Source organism: Lutjanus erythropterus, chromosome 7 (genome assembly GCF_056507025.1).
Source record: "Lutjanus erythropterus isolate fLutEry1 chromosome 7, fLutEry1.hap2, whole genome shotgun sequence".
Lineage (NCBI taxonomy): Eukaryota > Metazoa > Chordata > Actinopteri > Lutjaniformes > Lutjanidae > Lutjanus > Lutjanus erythropterus.
In genome coordinates, this window is record NC_139323.1 from 3,452,923 (window position 1) to 3,475,897 (window position 22,975).

The window sequence follows — 22,975 nt, forward strand, 5'->3', positions numbered from 1 at the left end:
GTTTAATTCATTATTTGACTCTTCTGTCTGCACATGAACCGCTCTATTCAGTCAAGTCAGTTATTATAATTGAAACTATGGAGAGCAAAAAAATATACATGACAGCAAAAAGCAGCACTGTTTCTGCAAATAAAGAGGAATGTTGCAGAAAATTGCTAATGGACTTTACGTCTGACGTGACAACTGCACATTAAGGTATTAAAGTTGACAGAGCAGATCTAAACATGATGCTGTCAGTCTCACGCTGTCCCATTATAAAGGAGACGTGGCAGTCACTTTTGTTTTTGGCCAAATCAAAGTTACTGATAGAATATTTTCTGTGATTAAAAAGCATAGACTAATCAGTTTTATAATTAGTGTCCTGAGCTCCAGTATAAGACAGTGACAGACAGTGCTGCTGTAAAAACCAGTTTATTCAATTTACATACGTACAGATCAGCAGCATTGCATATCTAACATCTTCCCTCCGTTTGGAATCTCTATAACTCATAAAGAAGATCATCAGGAAAAGAATCAGTGAAAGTGATGCTTTATGGTATTCACAAATGCATTATCCTATTCACAAACAAATATAATACTCAGACATATATAAACATATACATATTAAATGGTAGTGGAAGAGCAATTTACAGTAAATAAAATAGGCTCAGGGTAATTCACTTATTTTCCAGTATTCTTTAGGTGTGATTCCACCTGCCTCATTATCACAACCAACCAAACACTTTAGTAACACATTAAACAACATAAAAATCCAATGTTTAAAATTTAACAGACCAGAACTAGAACCAGATCATAAATCAGTTATCAAATTAAGTGGCAACTCTTTTGATAATGGATTAATTGGTTTGAGTCTTTTTGTAAGAAAAAATCTAATTGTCATAAGTTTGTTTTCATCAGAGGTTGGAATTTACTAAGTATAGATACTTTGTTACTGAACTAGAGTAGAGTTAGAGGGATCTGTACTTTATTTTTCTGGTGATGTCTTGAAGGGAACCCCGGACCAGCAAAAGTGCTTGTGTGATCATTTTAACCAAACCATGATCATTCCCTGATCCTAATCCAGGTGTTTTCTATCCCTAAACCTGAGCAGATCTTAACCACAGTGCACAAATGAAAAATCAAAAAGTACAACTTTCACAAGAGTTTCTCAAATCACAGGTTCCCTTCTAGACACGTCCCCTTTCCAAGGTGTCAGCCACGTTGAACCCCAACATGGTAGCCGAGAACAGACAAGTTTCCACGTCCACTGTAGTTTCTCCTATGTGTTTGAAAGCAGAATGATCAAAATGCGTCCTTCTTTTTAAGTGGCCACCCTTTTCTCCATGCCCTCATTGCAGAGGGGTTTTTCAGTTGAATATGTTAGTCTAGTCTCCCTGATTGATCCTTTATCTGACTTAAGTTTGCTAAGTTTGAATCAATGGTCCTGACCATGGCTCTGACGTATCAGCAGCCTAACAATGCTGTGTATTGATAAATCCACGGTGCTGTTTGTGGTGCTGAAGTCACAGACAGATTTGTAATTGTACCTTTTTCTCCTGTTGGTTTCATCTTGGATCTATAATATTCTCTGAGCTAATATCCCTCATGAAAGACACTATTGACTCACTACTCATCACTTCACTACAATATCTACACAAACCTACTGGCTCTACTTGCTTGCTATTGCAATTTGTAGCAAACTAATAGTGATATGTGTAGTTGTGAGTAGAGTTTTGGGACATATGCCCATTGATGATTACTATGTAATGACTGTTTAAATCACTGCATGATTATTACTTTATTACTTCTGTTTCACTGTTACCTTTTGTGAAATTACTAAATAAAAACTACTAATTTGTTCACATTTATTACTGAATTATTACACAATATCCACACATTTACTGCAGGATACCAGGTCTGATGTTACTTTCACTCTGTAAATAAGTTAATAATGTTTGAAAATGTTCATCTGCATGAGCACAGTCTCACATTAACTTTGACCATGGTAGATATGATTGGTGGTTTAGGAAAAAACTTCTACTTACAGTGATTGTTTTTTGTCAAGGGCCCAATTGGCTTCGCTGTATTGGGAGTGTTGAGCCCTCTTTTTTTTCTTGGCTGAAACTGATCCCTGACATGCTGTCAATTTGTGCACGCGCACTGTCACACCACACACACACACACAGTTCAGATGGTGTGCACATGAACATGGCTTCAAGCTAAGGATCTAAAGTGAAGATTCAGGCTAAAAACATGGTGTAGATGACGTCATTAAGTCAACTTGGTGTGTCGGGGCTTTAGATTACACCAGATGAGCAGTATGAAGAGATTTTATTTATTTATTTATTCATTTTTGTTTTGTTTTGTTTTGTTTTTTTCACATTACAAAATTGGTCACCATTCACTTAAACTGTTTGGGAGATCCTATATTGCTGTTTTTCTGTGAAACTCCAGCAGTGTTTTGTAGACTAAAAAATTAAACCAGACCTTCAGCTGGCATGAGGGTGAGTGGATGACTGAATTTTTCATTTGTAGGTGAACTATCCCTTTAAAATAACTTATCATCACTAGGTTGCTCTCATTGGGCAACCCCCCCCCCCCCCCCCCCCCCCCGTCAAAAATTAACAAATCACCTACTGTTTGGGAGGGATCCACAGTGATGACAGTGGTATTCAGTTGGTTGCAATCTACAGGACAACTCTAAATCCTACAAACAAGTCATTTAATGATGATTACATGTAATGTAAGTATTTTGATTTTTAGTGTGTTTATGTTTTAAATCAATTTGAATTCTCTATTTTTGGCTCAAATTTTAGCTGCAAATTTGCAATTTAAAATGTACATTTCATCATTTAAAGTAAACCTTTGCTGTCGGTCATTTTCAAACGTAAGCTTGAGAATTGGCGCAAAATAAAAAAAAAGAAGTTTTTTTTTTAAAAAAAGGCGCTACAGGAAGACACGCCGTTGCGCCGCACACACGGTTTCCATGGCGACGCGGGGGAGGGGTGGTGTTACACCCACCGGAAACTGTCTCTGCAGTGCCAGCAGAAAATGAAAAGGAGGCGAACCTGACATCTCTTTTATTGACTTTATTTCTTACATATCACCCTGCACTCATGTGTGTTGAATGCCAGAAGCGCCCGAAAGCAGTGCGGGGACTCCCGGTGGCATGACTGGACTTCTGTGTGCGCGGGCTGATGAAGTAGTGCACCGACTGTTTTGGAAACATCGCACCGGCCGAGAGTAGACTGTGTGGGAGCAGTGAGAGCGGAGCAGAGCGGAGCAGAGCGGAGCAGTCCTGCCCCCTTCAATGACCGACCGTCAGTGCTGGCGACACCGCAGCCATGAAAGCTACCATGAGTATCCTTAAGTATTAAGTCCCGCTGCTGCGCTCTTGGCCTGTGCAACAACAGTTTCAGTATGCCCGACCGGTGGTCCTCCATGAGGCTCTCAGCTGCCTGATATCACCGCTACAGGCCTGCTTCTTCCATCTGGAAGCTTCTCGGCAGGGGAAAGCAGGCCAGCTAGCAGCGCTCGCGCTCGCCTTCCCCGCGCGGCATCTCTGGGCTTTGACGGTGCAGGTGTTTCCATGACCACACCTTTGACACTGTTGTCCGTCAATTCGAGGACATTTTAACTCCAAAACAGTATTTTATGGGATTCATATCGGCGAAAGAGAAGCGGGCCTAAGCCAAAATGGTGAACTGGAGGCGGCTGCTGCGAATGTCCAACCGCTCGTTTCTGGCCTTCATCTTCTTCTTCTCCATGTCCACCACCTGTCTCTACTTCATCTATGTGGCTCCTGGAATAGGTTAGTTACCAGAGGTTTGCACTCGCATTAAACGCATTACAAGGTGACGGTTAATGTGATTATGTGTGGATTATCAGCCCCAGCTGCTGTCACACTCCATGCTAATGCTGCTAACACAGCGAGCTAACGGGCTAACTAGCCCACTGCTAAGAGGTCCAGCCCAGGCATGATGTTCAGCTAGTCCTCGCTCGTTTGCTGTGTTAAAGAGCAAAATTCACCTCTCAGTCTCAGGTGGATTATAATTTAAGATACACTTTGTCTATTTGTGTTTGATTTATGGATGCTATGTGCTTTAGCAGGCATTGGACATCAGACTGGAGAATGAATGAACTATGAGCATCAGTGCTAATGTTAATTTCGGGGGTCCCTCACAGCAACACAGGCAGGTTGAGCTAGTCCCTGACTGAGACATAGACATCTGCTCACTGATTAGTGGGACAAAATGTATACATATACACCATCTCCAAATGTGTCCACCTTCTTTAAATTTACACTTAAAATTAGGCAGTGCAGTCCCCATAGTTTTGTCGTATTGGTGAAAAGGCGACTTAAACAATATTATGACAATTAATGGACACAAAACTCTGGTCAAACTGTCTCTGTGTATTGTGATTTCTATAATATACACTAGCTGTATGTATGTTAACTCCATAATGTGATTTGTATAATTAAGGTTTATATATTGGCAAGAATCTGGCAATACAGTACATATGATACTGGGGTTATGATTAAATATATTGTGAAATGTTATACTGTAAGCAAGGTGATATATTGCTTATGTAAAATCTGATAGATTTATTTTTTAATTCTCATAGTATAAAGAACATACCACCTTATGCATAAAATCTGTTAAGAAAGTTAACTTCTTGATGCAGGAAAACAGAAAAGGTAACTGCTGTCTAGTGCCACAGTTGGGGGTTTCACCACAACAAAAAATGAACCACTGCCACAAATCTTCAACTTTATCACAATACATTGTTTGTGAGAATCAATACAGTGTCACAGAGCATATTTCAATACTAAAGTGGATTGATATTTTCTTACACCGTTTTCTCCAAATTTGTCCACTTTGTTAAAATTTGGCATTGTCAGGTTTTTGTCTTTGTGGTGAGAAAAGTGACAAGAACAACATTATGACAGCTTTGGGATGCAAAACTCTGGTAAAACTGTCTTAGTTTGTATTGTGATTTCTATAATATACACTAGTTGTATGCACGTAAACTCCATAACGTGATATGTATAATTAAGGTTTGTGTATTGTCAAGTATCTGCCAATTTGATCCGTATTCTGATACAGGGGTTATTATGCAATGTTTTGCAGTACTTTATGCAAAGCGATATATTACTTTTTTAAAAATCTAGTGTTTTTTTTTTTGTTTGTTTGTTTTTAACTGTCATGGTATAGAGAACAGACCACCATATGCATAAGATCTGAGTTTAAAAAGTTAAATTTTTGATGCAATCAGACCAGAAAAGATATCAACACTACTATTGAGTCTAGACAGGTTTCAACATGACACAAAATGAGACACTGGAAAGAATCTTTCAGCATAGCACGACATTGTTGATAATCAGTACAATTACAGAGAACATAATATTGCAGTACCCAAGTGGACTGATATTTTCTTAGACCCTTAGACCCCTTTCTCCAAATGTGTTCACTTTTATTAAGTTGGACATCATGTACCCCAGGTTTGGCATTGTCTACCTCAGGTTCTTGTCTTTTTGGTGAAAAAAGTGACTACAACAATATTATGACAATTATAGGACACAAAACTGGTTAAACTGTCTCACTCTTTATTGTGATTTCTACAATATACACTAGATGTATGTAAGTAGACTTCATAATGAGCTTTGTATCATCCCAGTCCTGATGTACAGTATTATACAGGTGTGATGTTTGAGCAGTCAGATGTGCATCCTGCCCTGTCGACTATAGCTGCAACAAAGAACTGAGGAAAACTTTCAGCCAGTGTGAATGTGTAGGTTACACCCGCTTTGGTATGAATATTTGTTGAGGTGATCAGGTTTCAGTCGGTGAACTGCTGTGAATGTATTCCGTTTGTTGATTTGACGTGTTACTCTGTCATTTCTGTGGTGATCTAAAGGAGGAAAGTGGTTGTGTCTGGACAGGAATTGTATACTCATGGAGCAGGCTTTTACTGGCAATCAGTAATAGTCATGCTTTGGAGAAGAGAGGCAGTTCTGGGAAAATTCACTCTAGATTGATGATAGGTCAGGATACAGCAGCAGGATTGTAAGCTATAAAGAGAGAATATGACTAAGACAGGATGTTTTGTGTGAGTGTGTGAAGTGGTCGGCTGTTACGGGTGTTTCAATGGGCAGTGCCAGTATTTAGAGAGCAGGGTGGCCAATATATGATGTTGATATCAAACAAAGAAGGGTCATGTATAATTCCAGTAATCTCATTACAATCTAATATACATGGTTAGCTTAGCCAGTAGCACGTTGTTTTAGATGGATTTTTCATTGAGTGAAGTATAAAAAAAATACATTATGTTTTAGATTTCAGAACATGGCTGCTATTTAAGGCAGAGCAGGGTATCGTATATCAGACGCCACTTTAACTTCATTATTTTATACATTATAACTTAATGTATATTTACACTAGCCAGTAAAGGTTTGAAATTAGATTTGCTGTCATTAAGGATGGAAAAATGTGTTAACATTTAAAAAAGACGGTGGTGATGGAAGACATTCAGGCAAATGTTTACAGCAGGATGCATAACATTTATGTTAAATGGCTTGAAACTTTTTCCACCACCTTCCTAGAACTCTCAGCAGCCACACTGAAAAGGCTGCCTGCATGTCTGCACACATTTTCTGTTTGTCAAACTTGTGAGTATAGATATAAGCCAATGCCGATTATCTCAAAATGCCAGAAAATGGGCCAATTAATTGATCAACACTTGTTTTACATTCTAGATTGTGACTGTATTAGTTGGTATGGGCTATAGTGTTTTTGCTTGTTTTGTTGTACTGAACTGCTTTATGGCTGTGTTTTGGCAAGAATCTGGTGATATGATACATACTGTATCATGGTGATAATTCATTGTATTGTGGTACTGTCAGCTTGAAATGACTCTGAAGACATGCAGTATTTTTTCACTCAGTGTTTAAAATGATCAATTAAAAAATATTTTGCGGTCAATTTAAACTGCTTTCTGAGTGTTTTCTTAATGCTTGACTAGTTTAAATTAAAATTTGCATTTAATCATCAGTGAATTTAGTTGCCAGGAACATCGCTACTTTGTTCCTCACAAATTTGTCATAATGGATCCTCCTTGCGTGGCTGATGCTGAACAGTCATTGTAAATAACAATTTTGCAATCTGTCTGACACTTCAGAAAACTTCCACATCACACACACACTCCCATCACATACGCAGAATTAAAGCACCAACTAATCAGCCTGTCATATCAGCAGAAATGTCAATTTCAGGCTGACACCAATATTTCATTTTAAAGCCTTTGTGACGAGCAGATATATAAGGTGCATTTTTCTAATTTATATATGAACTTCTGCACATCTGCACTCATAATATGGTCAGTTGAGGGGTTTGATGAATTGACATTTTAGCCCAGAATTAGAAAATGACTATGTTTACAAGTAAGGTGTTTCATCCTCTGACTCTGCTCAGAAATTAGTATTGCTCAAGTTGTTCTGGAGGCTTACAAAGACTATCTGTACATAGCACTTGGTTTGATGTCAGGAATTTTACAACTGTACTGTACTACTGGTGTTGTAGGTGATTTGTGCAAATCATTCACTTCAGATTACGAGGTGAGAGTTTTTCAATCAATTTTCCCTGAGCTGTGTGTGAAACAGCAGCTTGTGTGACTGTCTGTGGATACAGGTCTCTTCCCCTGATGTTAGCTTGTTACAGGCCTCAGAATGTGTTGCAGGCAGCTTTATGTTGCTGACATATTTTCTGCATTTTTCCTGGGCTATCTGTACAGTAGGCTGCTGTTCAGGCTCTGGTCCACACTCCATTCAACATCCAGCTGAGAATTTTAATTTGAGGAGTCAGGCCCGTCATTTCATGCTTTGCTTGTTCTGCCTTCCCTGTGACAAATTTGACTTTTCAAGCATGCATGCAGCTGGGAGCTGGAGTACATATTGATAAGTCAGGCAGGCAGGCCTGGCAGGCATGCAGGCAGGCAGCACATATAGAGAGGAATATTTATCTTTATAAAGTATCTGTAGTTTTATCTTTGATCCTGATTTGAGGATGACATTGTTATGCTGGTTTCAGTGATTGTAGCAAACATTTTTCAGAGTTCTTAATGGTGAAAATGAAATGAAAATGGAAATAAGGTTGAATGTAGGATGTGTCAGAATAAACTAGTGTATAACCACTCAACTGGGGCAATCTGTAATTACATTTAGCACAGACATGGACATAAACCTGAAAGAAGACCAGGTTGCTGCTGCTAGCACTGCACAGCAATGTTAGCCTCACTGTGTGTCAGGCTGGCAGCTAACGTCAGCTCTGTGTACCCCCAGACACTCTGATCCCTTTCAGTCTGAAAAGTTGAAGCATTTAGTGAGTTGTTGTCATGATTTGAAGGATGATGTGCAGTGTTCATAATGGAAAGTGCATACTGCCTCATGATTCAGCAGCATTAAAATATGATTTTGCAATTGTAGAATGTGATTAACAGCTTCAAATGGCTCTTAAAACATGCAGCATTTTTTAAATTTAACATTTCTTTCTGTTAGACAAGTTGAATTGTCTACATTAAACTTTGTGTTCAGTCAGCAGGGAAATTAGTTTCCAGTAACATCCCTACAGGTCATACATGCTAGGTCTAGATTCAGGCAGAATATTTTAAAACAAGAAACTTTGTTCTGTTTTCCTTTAGTTTGTCATTCCTCTATAGAATCCTTAAACAAAACAGATTTTTTTTTCCAGTAACACCTGGCAGTCATCATATAAAAGCTGATTTTGGAAAAGGTGAAGGAGCCCAGATTTTTACTGTATTTCCATCAGCTGATTGTTTGTTGTAGCTCTCCAGCCTGCTTTGACCTGCCTGTTGTCTTTAAACTTGTCACACGCCCACCAACCAAGGCTGCCTGGTTACTCTGATAAGACAGTTATCATCACCAAACACGTTCCTGTTTGCTCATTCACACCCTCACTGACACTGCTGTGGTGACCTAGAGTGACTCTAGGGTCTTGTAATGTGATGATATAGCCTGTACAGAGTAACAACAGAAATCTGTAGAACTTAAAAAGGTTTGGCATACAGTTTGTACCATGGTAACTATCCATTTAAATTCTTGTTATTGTTATTGTTGTTATTAATTTTTTTTGTTTTTTCAGAAAAAAATGCAATATCACAATATGAAATTTACTAAATCAGAAATGTATATTATATAAAATTATATATAACATTATATGTGATTTTATACCTATTGCAGGAGTAGACACTAATAATTTTAAGCACTGGCCCCAAGACAGGGTTCTGACCGATGCTGGAAAACCTTGAAAATGCTTGAAGTTTAATGTGGTGTTTTCAAGGTTTAAAAAGTGCTTGGATTTTGGATAAAGTGTGAAGCTGTTTGTAATTTTAATTACATTACTTTAACAACAGCTGAAATCAGAGAATTTGGACTTTTTTCCTTAAAATTGACTCAAAAGGATTAATCATTTAATCACAATCATTTCACTTGGAGAATAGGTTCCACATTCCACAGTCTTTCCTGTAACAATTATTTTCATTGTCGATTAATCTGCCGACCGTTTTCTTGATTAATCAATTAGTTGTTTGGTTCATAAAATCTCAGATATTATTGAAAAATGTCAGTCATTCTACAAAAAGTTTGTAGAATTTGGATGTTTGTGAAACTAACATTGTACTGACGAAGTATAAAACTTGATGGCTACAGGGGCCTACCTATGTGGAATATATGGTGGCTACAGAATAACCTTTTGTGGCCTTAGGGCCATGGTTAATGTCGACCCCTGCATGTACAGTGATATGAGATTTTGTATTGTCTTGTATAGTCTTTTAAATTCAAATGTTTAAACTCAAAGATACTAGTTGAAAACTCAAATAGTTTGCATGGTTAAGCTTTAAAAAGCTCCTCTTAAATGTATTGTGTTCATGAAGCAGTGGGATGGAGAGAAGCCACCACTCCCTGAAGCTCTGACAGATATCCTGAACTGATCAAAGCTCTGTAGTCTCTCTGCTTTATTTTAGCCTCATTCAGGAGCCTCTTGTACTCACACTCCTGTTCTTAAGAGGCACATAAGAGCAATTTAGAGATAAAGAGAACTCAATAGAATGAATAACAATGTGAAATTAATATTCTAGTACTAATGTCCTGAGAGCTCAGATGTTTTTATATTTTATTGGCAACAACACCCGATAGTGTAACAGTGATTTTTGTTGTCTATCACTGAATGTCATGCTGACTTGGCTGCCTTCCATTTTAGATATGGACAGCTTTTTTGGCATCTAACTTAATGTTAGGGTTGGGCCATGTGTTAAAATTTTCCAGCTGGCTACTGTCAGCCCATCAACTGTTGACTGGTGATATATTCAATATGTTATTGTTTACCCATCATTCCTCACCCAGCTCAGTGCACTCAGCTCTTGTTGAGTGGGTGTATCCTGTGCCGCTGGATAAGAGCATATTGCAGAGCAGCGCCTGTCACTCTGCAGACAATTTGCAAAAAAGTATGACCAATATCACCCCCAAAATCAACCACAAAAAAAACAGCAATGGATTCAACCCATCATCCTTTGGCACTATATTCATCCAGTCGCCCAGCCCTGCTTCATGTCAGTCCATTCCTTCTTTATTTCTGTCATAAAGCTCTCTGAAGATATGACATAGACAGCTTTATTGGTATTTTCTAATTGTTTTAGGTTCTCTAATACTGACCCTGAATGCATTTTATGTGTCTACTTGCTGATATCCAACAAATTTGTTTTTGTATTCTTGAGTAATGGTTTTGTAAATGAAATGTGCTCATCAAAATGAGTGGAACAGGCAGCCTTATGTAGCAGTTGGATGGGAATGGTCACGCTGTTGATCAAATCTCAGGAATGTGCAGCTATTCATGAAGTTTAGTGAATCTAAATCTGAACACTTGTACAAATGAATCTCAGAAATAATCAGAGACTTACAATAAAATGAAAGTGACCCATTGAAATAGCAGATGAATATTAGATACAGTTTGGGCCATCGCTAGAAGTGAGTCAGCTTCTTCTAGGATCTAGCCAGATGTGCAGCACTGGCAGCAGCCAGATGCCAGGCTCTGTATGGGAAGGATTTCAGCTACTTGTTGGTTTTCTTAACTGTCATTTGTAAGTTCATCTTGTTGGCTTTTGTGGTGGTTTGTGTAGCTTTACACATTTAACTTACTGGTTAAACTGTGAGTGTGTGTTATTTAGCCTTCCTAATGGGAAAAGAAGCTGATTGAGGGGCATTTTTGGCTTTGAGACAAATTTTGATTGAGTTGTAAAATTCAAGCACAATCAGGTCTTTGAATGCTTTTTAGCAGCCTTGATAATATAGGGACTGTTTTCCTGTTAGACACAATTTATGCAATTTTGATGCTGAGGCCTCAGCATGAGGACGTTTTTCTATTTTCAAATAGAATAGGTGACAATAACTCATAATGGCTACTGCATGGATTTTGCTCCAAAACTGCATGGGAATGGCATAAGTCTTGAGACTCCTGATTACCCATACAACCTGTTTTCACCAGTTTTTCCAGTTTGATTTCAAAGCATTATTTAGTGTTCTCAACAAGCTAGCATGAGATGATTGGCACCAGTGGTTTCCAGTATACCAGTATCTTCACACTGGCTTTAAAACTGAGCCCCATAAAGTCTCTGAAAGAGAATAATGTTGCCTGAGAGCATAGACATCTCCACATAATTGAAGAGGTTAAAGCTTCAGCCATAAAATAAGTTTTAAAGTCCATCAGTGAAACAGCTGTCTTCGTGTGGCTCCTCCTCAAATGTCCTGGCATGTCTAAGTAAAGCAAAAACAAACCCCCTGAATGACAGAAGCCATCATTTCACCCTGGCAATGTTACCTACTCCTGTTTCACTGCATTGTTCCCATCTTTCCTGTTCAAGACTTGCAAACATTCAGAAATTATAGCTCTAAAAATAGATCTAAAAAGCATATTGGTTGTTACAGGACTAAATATCGATGCAGAAACCTATTTTAGTTGTTGAATTTAATTTAAGAATAAAGCTGAGATCTTTCAACTTTGGTGGTGACAGTATGGATTAGACTGCGTTGGCAGAGCAACATATTACCACGGGATGGTGGTTTTCCACGACTATCTTAATAATTATGTTTCATTGGACTTTAAGGAATAGGGCAGTACTTAAGTATGTGCATAGCAGCAGAAACTTAAACTTAACACTACTTGTTACATTTAACACACTTGTTAATTTGGCAGTAAAACGCTTCTCAACACCAGGAAAAGTCTCATCTGCTGTCCCAGCTGCTGAAACAGTGACAGTGTAGCCCCAGAGTAAGCTAAGCAGGAAAAGTTGATGCTAATGCTAGCATTGTACCTTTACAACTTAAGCTCTTGTGCAATCGTATCCTTTTCAGAAGCTTTGTAATCCAGCCTGTAAGTGCAGCGTCTTGGACACATAGTCAGATAAATCCATCAGAAATCCAACACCCAATGTCTTCTGCAGTTTTTTTATCCATTTTTCCATGCTGAAAACAGTTGTTGTTATTGTTTATAGCATGTTGTTAGCCGCCCACACACCATCCCAGGATCCCTTGGGTTGAGTCTGTCAACCAATCAGAGGCTGTGTTCCTGCCTTGTGTGTGACAAGGCTGATCCATAGGTGTACTAATGGATCGATGTGCTGATCTCAACATGAAATTGAATTCAAAATAAATGTTGCAGTCATGGTGGTAATGAGCTCAACCCTGCAATAGGTATCATGTGACCCCAGTAATGCAGTTACCATTACAGCCCTGTTGGCAGTCAAATATTTACTCCATTGTTGTGTTAACTGCTTCACCATCCACTTCTGTATTGTTTCTGCTGTAGTTTTGATAAATGTTTGAAATATTCACTGATTACAGTGTTTATGACTGTAGCTTGAGAACCACTTTTGTTGTTGTGTCTGAAATGGCAATATCTACATGTTAACTTGTGTTTTACAATAAGTGAGGGCATGTGATAGCTGTCAAGTGCAAATGTAACTTAATTAATGTAATTCAATAAGTCAAGGTTACTAAAATATCTTTTCCTGCACTTCTTTCAGCCAACACGTACTTCTTCATGGTGCAGGCTCAGGGCATCATGTTGAGGGACAATGTGAGGACCATTGGCCAGATGATCCGATTGTACACCAACAAGAACACTACACTCAACGGGACAGGTGAGTGATACATACACACATACACTTTTTACTATATAGATGATTGTCTCACAGTCTTCTGTGGCTTAATACAAAGATTCTACTCACAGTATATGAAATTGAAACTGTCAGTAACACTCATGGATGTTTAGATTGTGATGTCTATGGCCCCTTGGGTGATACCTTCTGCTTGGACAGTGTGGCCCAAACTAGGGATGTCCCAATACAACTTTTTCACTTCCGATACGATGCCGATATCACAGCCTTGAGTATTGGCCGATACCGATATCGATCTGATACAATATCAGCACGAGTCATACATACTTTTATTACTTATTTTGTAGTGTAGTATGTTAGAAAAGGCTTGATCAAGTAATGTTACTCAAACAGAGAACAATAGTCAGCAACCAGTGTCACCTATGGATAGAAGTGCTGGAGCAGAAAATGGACTGCTTATCGGAGCGCTTATATTGGAGATTTTAGATGCAGTCCGATAAAATCTGATACTCGTTTTTTGGCTGATATCGGACCGATATCCGATATCAATATCAGATCGGGACACCCCTAGCCCAAACTGTCTACATGTACCGAAATGCATTGTATGTGAGAATATCAGCCATTGAGAGCAAAGTTGGCAAGTGGCTTTCATCTCCATATCACATTCACTTGAGAAAAGCAGCTGTTTCTGTTTCTGTCCAAATATGTGGTCACACTGACTGATGTCTTTGTAGATGGTGGTAAGAATTCAACATTAGCAGCAGTGTCAGTCCCATTAACATTGACCATAGTAAAACATTTTGTTTATAGAGGGCTATTCTAGATCCTCAAGTTACTTAAGGGTAGAATTAGTTTTATTTCTAAAAAAAATACTCAAAATGATTAGTCAATTAATTAATCCTGTCATGATCTTGTCACTTGAAAAATAGGTCCAAACATGTGGAGCACATTTTTCAAGTCTTTCATTTTCTTGGATAATCAATTAGTTGTTTGGTCCATATAGCCTCAGAAAATGTCGATTGGTGTTTCCCAAAATCAAAGATGACGTCCTCAAATGTCTTGTTTTGTCCACAACTCAAAGATATTCAGTTTATTCTCGGAGAAGAGTAAGGAAACCAGAAAATGTTCACATTTAAGAAGCTGAAGAATATTTACTTTCTATTTTTCTTAAAAAGAAAATTGCTCACACCAACTAATCAGTTATCAAAATGGTTGGCAAGTGATTTAGAAATTGATTAATAACCGATTAACTGATTAATAGTTGCAGCTCCAATAGGATGCCAAGTCTGCTTACAAGAGTGTCACATTTTAAAAGATGAAACTTTGTTGAGTTTTTCTTTAGTTTGTCTTTCTTCTATAGAATTCTGTCATGAAACATAGTCTTAGTTGTTTATAGCACAATAACATCTGATTCAAACATTTTGAGCATGCATATGTATAGAAATATGTCATTTACCACAGCTGTAAGCTGCTAGAAAAGCTTGAAAATGCTTGAAAAGTGAATTTGACCTCAGAAAAGGTGCAGAAACCTTGCAAGATGTTGATGAAAATTAGGCTGCACTAATTTTATTAGTATTATACTATTTGTAGAATTAGATTCCAGTGGTGGCTGCGTAGGATTGTTTCAGACTCCTGCAATCAAAACCTTTTCCATAACTCAAGTCCAAAATTCAATATTTATTTAAAAAAGATAATGTAGTAATTTTCCAAAACTCACAACACATTTCTATCTAAGGAAATAATTTGCTTCAATGTGTTTTCTTCAAAAACATTGTCACTGCAATGAAAAAACTATTACCATACACACCATATACAGAATTATTGGTGATGAAACTGACGAGTTACATTTATTAAAGAAAGCTATTTTAATTAAAAAAAAAATACTTTCTTTCAAACTGAGGATTTTGTTTGAGGATTTTTGAAAGTGATTACATCAAAATATGATGACAGGCATTCAAAGCTTCGTTCAAGAACAAAACAAATGATATTTGGTACAGCCCTAGTAACAGATGTAGTGACCTTGTAAAAGAGGAACTAAACACTCTATTCCGTCCTATCTATCTATTCTATCTTGAACACACTCCCATCACAAATGCAAAACATGCACCTCCACCCCTGACAACAAAGCTGTTTGTACAGTTGAGGATGTGGAAGAATGTTTTAAAACTGATCAACTCTGTAAACAAGTGACTCACAAGTACGCTGTGGTAGTATTTCTACGACTGTCACTCTTATTTGTATGCTCACAGTTTTCTATTCTCTACATGTTTTAATGACGGGATGTGGGGTATAAAGGGGTGAATATGTGGTTTGTTTGTTTTAACAGATTTTGGGCGGTTGAGAGGACAGACTTACTAGATTCTCAAAAGATACAATTCCTGTCATAATAAGCACTTTAAAAATGGGGCCAGGATAAACAGATAGTATAATAAAGTGACTGCACCAGTAAATTGCTGCCTCAGAAAAGTGGATTTTAGTGTGAAGTCTGGCTGTGATCAGAACATGAAGTTGCAGCAGCATAGAGGGGGATAGATTGGTTACTCGTAACTCTAGCTGTAAATGGAATGCAATAAAAAGTACAATATGTCCCTGAATATGTTCCCTGAAGTATAGTAGACTGGCAAAAATAACATCAAATGAAAATATTGAACAAATACCTCAACATGTGTAGTGAAGTACAGACTGACATTGAGCTGCACAAATTAAATAATCTTATAAAAATGTATTATTCAAGACCAGGAAGAAACAAGATAACATTTATGGTATGTCATGATAAGATAACCAAAATGATATACACTATAAAAGACCTAGTGTGAAGGAATTCAACTGGTGCAATAGGAATGCTTAAGGAATGTCACAACAAATATTGAGTACTGTAAGATATAGATGTAGGTGATGTGGTTTGGAGCATTCTGCTGATGATGTCGCTTGTTTCTGTTGCAGACTATCCTGATGGCAGTAACTCCAGTGAGTACCTGGTCCAGCCAACCACGTACCTCCCTGAGAACTTCACCTACGCCCAGAACCTCCCCTGCCCAGAGCGATTACCTTCTATGAGTGAGTAGACTGGTACCTAACACCAGGAAATAATATGAATCATCAGGATTTATACGGGTGATGGAAATCCTTGATAACACTTGAATTTTAATGTGTTGCGTTCAAAGTTTGAAAAGTGCTTGATTCTGCTTGAAACTGTAATCACATTACTTTGATAATTCACTATCTGACTGAATAGTTTTCCTTTTATGTACAAATAAGTTAGGGCGATTGTGACACATTTTGAAACATCGTTGTGTGTTCCTTTATCTGTCACCCTTCTATAGAATGGTAATATCGTTTGGATTGTTTATAGCAGAAGTTCTCAATTTTTCCTAAGTCAAGAACCCTTACAAGATATAAAATATACGAGGGACCTCTCATGTATGTCACTGTGGATATATTTATGAACAATTATAGATTGTAAGTTTTTGATTTAACTTTTAAAATCTAAATGAGTTCATAGATAACATTGAAATCTTACAAAGTCGCCAAAAATACATTTTTTATCATTTTTTTAACATGTTAAGTTGTTCCTTTAATCTCAGAGAATATCTGAGTTTTTTCTCAGAAATTTGTGAGTTTTGTGATTTTTGACCATGTGATGCAGAACATGCAGAAGCCTGTACAATAATTCTGCTATTTTTCATTGTTGTTTTTTTATGCTGGTGTATCAGTGAAATAACCACCCCTTTAAAAAACCTCTCCACAGAGGGCCTTATGGAAGTAAATATGACAGAGATCCCCATGGAGGAGATAGAACTGAAGTTCTCCAAGTTTTTTGACATTGAGTTTGGAGGCCATTGGAAACCAAAGGACTGCAGACCTCGCTGGAAGGTGAGTTCATGCATTCTACAAGTTAAGTAATTATATATCCTAGAAAGGTGTCTGAAGGTTCTCAGTCATCCAGGTCATGGAATTCATAAAGGGTTATTGTAGGCGAGTTTAGTTGCCTACGATAACCCTTTATGAATATCCTAGAAACATTTGAAACTTTAAAAAAATGTTATGTCATCAGAACACATTGCAGAACAGTTTCCTCTAAAGGAAAAATACAACATAAGAACCAGATAAAGCTTCATACAGGTGCTGGAAATCTTTGAGAAAACTTTAAAACGTTTTCAAGGTTTGAAAAGTGCTTAAAATTGTAATTTTATTAGTTTCATAATTAATTGCTCTGAGTAATTCACTTTTTAGATGAAGAAATTAAATAAGTCAGACAAGTAAGTAGTTTTCCTTTAATTTGTCTCCCTCATCTAGAACTCTATCACAAAAAATAATTTTGGTTTATAGCGTTGGTTCCCAACCTGAGGGTCCCCAAGACTTTGTCTGCTCTTTGATTTATATGTTCATTAATAACACAATTTATACAAACTTTTGATTGACATGTTCATTAAAAACACAATTTATACAAATGTTTGTATACAAAACTACTTAAGATTCTTTTTTTTGTCCTCAATCAAAAATAGTAGGCTACTTGGCCACACCCCTGTGACCTCTCAGCCTCTGTGATAATAAATTATGAGTGTGTATAAGTTTACTCTGTTGGGTTGTTAAAAGAAAAAATGAAAAGAGACATTTAACAAAGGTAAAGATTGAAGAAATGGAAACAATTATAACTGAATGTTAAAGCTGTTGTGGTATGCGCTTATGGGCTCGGGGACTCAGCTTTTCATAGATTGAACGGGTTATAAACCCCGCTATAACCCCAAGTTTATAGCAGAAAAACATCTGATTTAATCTGATGAAGACATGAAATAGGGCTTAATCAATCTGAGCATACATATATATATATATATATATATATATATATATATATATATATATATATATATGTATATAGATAGATAGATAGATAGATAGATAGATAGATAGATATAGATAGATATGTATATATATATATATATATATATATATATATATATATATATATATAGATAGATAGATAGATAGATAGATAGATAGATAGATAGATAGATAGATAGATAGATATAGATATATTATAGATATATAGATATAGATAGATAGAGATAGATAGATATACGTGTGTGTATTTTGCCACAGCTGTAAGCTGCTGGAATAGCTTGTAATTAACCTTGAAAATGCTTGAAAAGTGCTTGAATATTTCTTTGCAAAAGGTGTAGGAACCCTGGATTTAGTTGGTTTGGGTCAGTACTCATCCTGTTATGCTGTGCTGTAGGTGGCCATCCTGATTCCATTTAGAAACCGCCATGAACACCTCCCCATCCTCTTCCAACACCTCATCCCCATACTGCAGAGACAGCGGCTGCAGTTTGCCTTCTATGTCATTGAACAGGTACGCTCTCTTGGTGTGTGTTTGCATGCGTGCGTGCGTGCTGCAGTGTATGATGAAGCTTTTTTTTGTGGTTCAAGTCGAACAATCAGCTGTTCTTAGCTCCTACTGTGTGGATTGTGGACAAAGTGTGGAAAGCAGTTTCATATGACTTAATAGCAGCACCAGGCTCATTGACTCATTTTGTGTTTTTAGAGTGGCAGTCAGCCCTTCAACAGAGCCATGCTGTTTAATGTGGGTTTCCTTGAGGCCATGAAGGACTTGGACTGGGACTGCTTGATCTTCCATGATGTTGACCACATCCCTGAGAATGACCGCAACTACTACGGCTGTGGTCAGATGCCACGCCACTTCGCTGCCAAGCTGGACAAGTACATGTACATGTGAGTGTGTCATCGAAATGTACACAAAATATAAAAACCTCTAGCAATATGAACTGTAGATGTGGTATTACAACCAGTACAGATTTTCTTTTGTCCCATGGTCTTTCTGTGGCAGAGTTGAAATGCAATGAGATCCAGGTCATGTAGATCTCTGTGTAATTCTGTGTTTGTTGTCTTTTGCAGTCTTCCATACAGTGAGTTCTTTGGCGGTGTGAGTGGACTCACTGTGGAGCAGTTCCGCAAGATTAATGGCTTTCCCAATGCATTCTGGGGCTGGGGAGGAGAGGACGATGACTTGTGGAACAGGTTAGTCTACTATAGTGGATTCAGAAAGCACAGTCCTGCACGGGAGTACTGAAACTGATCTGTTAATATAACTAAATCCACAGACTGCACAGTGACTCACTTGTGATCTTGAAAAAAACTGTCTGTTGCAGCACCTATGCTCTTGCAGCTGTTGATGCATTTTCTCACCAATGATGGGCTTTGCTTGCGGTTATCAGAAGCTAATCAGGTTCTCACAGGTGCTGGAAATCATTTAAATTTTAATGTAGTGTTTTCAAGGTTGGATTTTGGAAAAGATAATAGCTGAAATCAGAGACTTTGCCCCTTTTTTCCCCATAAAAATGACTCAAACGATTAATTGATTAATTAATCCTGTCACATTTGAGTTTTCCTTTGATTTGTCTCCCTTCTGTTGACTTGCATCCTGAAACATGATTTTGGTTGTTTGTAGCACAATAACATCTGTAAGGTGCTGGAAAAGCTTGAAAAAGCACATTGAAAATGCTTGAAAAGCGCTTGAATTTGACTTTAGAAAAGGTGGCTAATACTTCCTGGCATTAACTGCAATATGTATGAGGCAGCTTTTAGTAGATAAATGTGGGGGACATCAGGTGACTTTGACCAGCTGATAACCATGTCAAGACAAATAACATTTTGTACTTTATTCTGAATGTAGTAGAAAAGCAGACCACTACACAGGCTGCGTGTGGTGACCATGGCAACCTGCTGAAGGTTTTCCTGGCAGTCATTGACAGTATCAAAGTATATTTGATTCATTATTCATGACTGTGACCGTTAAGTGCTGTGTAGATGTCCTCAGGCATGGAGTCTTATCAAACATGAAAATTTGGGGATATTGGACAGAAAATCATCGCCATTTTATCAGCTTGATTGTTTCAGCAGCCTGTTTTGTGCTCTCAGGTGACTGTGAACAAATGTTTAACAAACGTAACTGTACCTGTGTACTCTCCTTATGTTCCTGTCAGATTGTTGGCAAACTGTTCAGTGTCCACAGCTTTAGTTCAGCTGAAGTACATGAACCAAATGAGTTGACGTTGGCACTGTATTTTTATGGCTTGATGGTGTCAGTAGTAATGCAGCCTGGTTTCTCCTCAGGGTTCACTATGCTGGTCTGAATGTTACGCGACCAGAGGGAGAGATCGGCAAGTACAAGTCAATTCCTCACCACCACAGAGGAGAGGTGCAGTTCCTCGGAAGGTAAGATAGATTTTTGTCACAGTTTGCAATGAGGTCTCTAGTCTAACGTAGAAACAGTGAAAGTGACAGAGTAAAAGATACTGTGAGAAGCCTTTTACATTGTGCATTGCAAGTGTGTAACTTAATGTATGAAAGGAGACTTTCCCAGCTTTCTCAGTTGCTTATGACAGCTTCTGGACCAGCCATTCCCAAACTAAGGAATGTCACAGCCCAATTTGAAATCTTAAAATCTTCTGAGGTCCATCCTAACATTTATTCACAACTCTGATAAACTTCTAATCAAAGGCAAGATATACCATACGTTACAGTGTAGCGACACGTCACCAAATTCTGTGTAACACCTGTTAAACTAGGTCAGATAAACAAAGAATAACATGAAATGTAAATTCTACAGCTTTATTTTATTAGTCCTGATTACTTATTCTGATTAGTGATTTCAAACTTATATTTTTCTTTTTTCATGGTCTCGCAATGCCCTCCTAGTGGACCTTTATACAGTTGAAAGAGAACGTGACAATAAAATACAGCAGCTTCCTAAATGCAAAAACCGTTCTATAGGGGAGAAACTAAACTTCAAACCACAGAGATTGTCTTCTTCTTCTGGTTTTGTCTTGCTACACACTCACTATGATACACTCCTCTGACCAGTCGATAGTCAGCAGTGTGGCTGCTGGCTCACTTTTGAAAATACTCACAAACAGTAAAAATGCAGATTCTCCATTTCAGGAAAAGGGTTGCTATCATTTACAGTGATTTTACGTGTCAAAGCAGTCTTTTTGAATTTCAGGGTTCTTACAGGTGCCTGAATTTTAACTTAGTTTTCAAAGTTTGTAAAGTGTTTTTTTTTTTTTTTCTTTTTTTTTAAATGCTTGAAATGGTTTGAAATACTGTGGTATATTGGTATAGAAAAGAGGAAAACAGTCAAATTTATTAAGCTTAAATCAGAGAATTTTGACTTTATTTCCTTAAAAATTAATCATCAATAAGTAATGTTTTTGGAAATTGTTACATTATGCAATTAAAAAATAATATTGCAGTCCTGATGCAGAGTGCTGATTCTTATTGAGAACTGCAGATGGAATAGGCCACAGGTGGATATCCTGGAGGAGAGTAAAGGTGAAGATAGAGTTCAACACTGATCTGAGACATGTGTTTGTGTTTGTGTGTGTGTGTGTGTGTGTGTGTGTGTGTGTGTGTGTGTGTGTGTGTGTGTGTGTGTGTGTGTGTGTGTGTGTGTGTAGGTATAAACTGCTGAGGTATTCCAAAGAGCGGCAACACTTGGATGGCCTCAACAACCTCCATTACAGCCCCCTCATCTCCCTCAGCAGCCTCTACAAGAACATCACAGTGGACCTGTATCCCGAGCTCGCTCCTATCGCAGACTACTGAACTGCCCCCACCGGCCCTCTCCCTCACCCAACCCCTGGTCCACACCCCCGGCTCACCCAGCTCCCCCTCTGGCCTGGCCTCCCAGCGCCCCGCTCAGCCAACTCAGAGGCAGAGCGGTGGTGCGGCGGGGGAGAGGAGGGGGGCACAGGCCGGGCGGGGTGAAGAGGCGCACCATGTAATGCTGCCAAGAAATTTTAGTGAGGAAAAAAAAAAAGAAAAAGAAATCCAAACCGAAAAAATGAAGAGGCAGTGGCAAGTCTCTCAAAGTGAACTGTTGATTGTGTGTGTCAGTGAATCTGTGTGTGTGTGAGTGTGTGTGTGTGTGTGAGAGAGAGAGATGGGTGAGTTGCTGCATGTCTTTTTGTCCGTGCCGGCTTAACTACTACAAGTTGACATGAGTCTTGGTTTAGGTTGGAGGGAGCAGCAGCATCTCAGCTCTGATGTTTACTGCAAAGCCTTAATGTGGCAGAACCACAGCTCCCTCTGCTCGGCTCCGCACTGCTTCACTTCTGATGTATCACCGTCACCTTACAAGCCAACAGACAAGATCTTTGTCTCACTTTCTACTATCATTTGTTTTATACATATCATTTTGTTAGGCCACAGTATTCCTTTAAAAGGAGGGATCTGAGTGAGCTCGACGTTAATGTTTGTGATGTACATTTTTTTTTATTTTCATACGTGGTATTTATTTTTTTTCTCTGATTCAGGATGTTTGAAGAAGCACTCCTGTCTGTGTCACTCAAGTGTTTTTGCTGTTTGTTTTGCTGCACTGCTGCTGAATCCGCATGAACATGTATGTAAATATTGGCCTCTTAAAGCTCGAACACAGAACACAAATATTGTAAATATGGGCCTTTAAACGCTCGGGCATATTACAGTGATATTCCAGTGGGTTTGAATTTTATTTTGGCAGCTACCTTCGTTCTGAGGATTTAATAAGAGTGAGTGGTCTCTTCCTAACAGGAAGATCTTCTAACAATATAGGATGTTTGGCTTAAAAAAACAACAACTAAAGTATCCAAATCTCAAGATTTGACATTATCTTTTGCATGCCTTAATTTATTTTGTTTACCAGATTTTTGTTCTTTTCAAACATAAATTATTTCATCAGTTGGAGATGTGTATATTTTTACTTTTGCCTTTTGTTGTGCTTTTATTTTTCTTTGAGGTGCACTGTGTGAAA

General features: G+C 38.0%; 1 protein-coding gene across 1 annotated transcript; it reads left to right on the top strand.

Moving 5' to 3' along the window:
- Positions 1-2,994: 2,994 nt before the first annotated feature.
- Positions 2,995-21,987, top strand: b4galt6 (UDP-Gal:betaGlcNAc beta 1,4- galactosyltransferase, polypeptide 6). Its single transcript, XM_084722395.1, has 9 exons — positions 2,995-3,790; positions 13,072-13,188; positions 16,108-16,221; positions 16,913-17,037; positions 18,401-18,517; positions 18,710-18,897; positions 19,081-19,203; positions 20,299-20,400; positions 21,642-21,987. The coding sequence occupies exons 1-9, from the start codon at positions 3,676-3,678 to the stop codon at positions 21,787-21,789; spliced, it is 1,149 nt and encodes a 382-aa protein (XP_084578521.1). The 5' UTR covers positions 2,995-3,675; the 3' UTR covers positions 21,790-21,987.
- Positions 21,988-22,975: the final 988 nt, after the last annotated feature.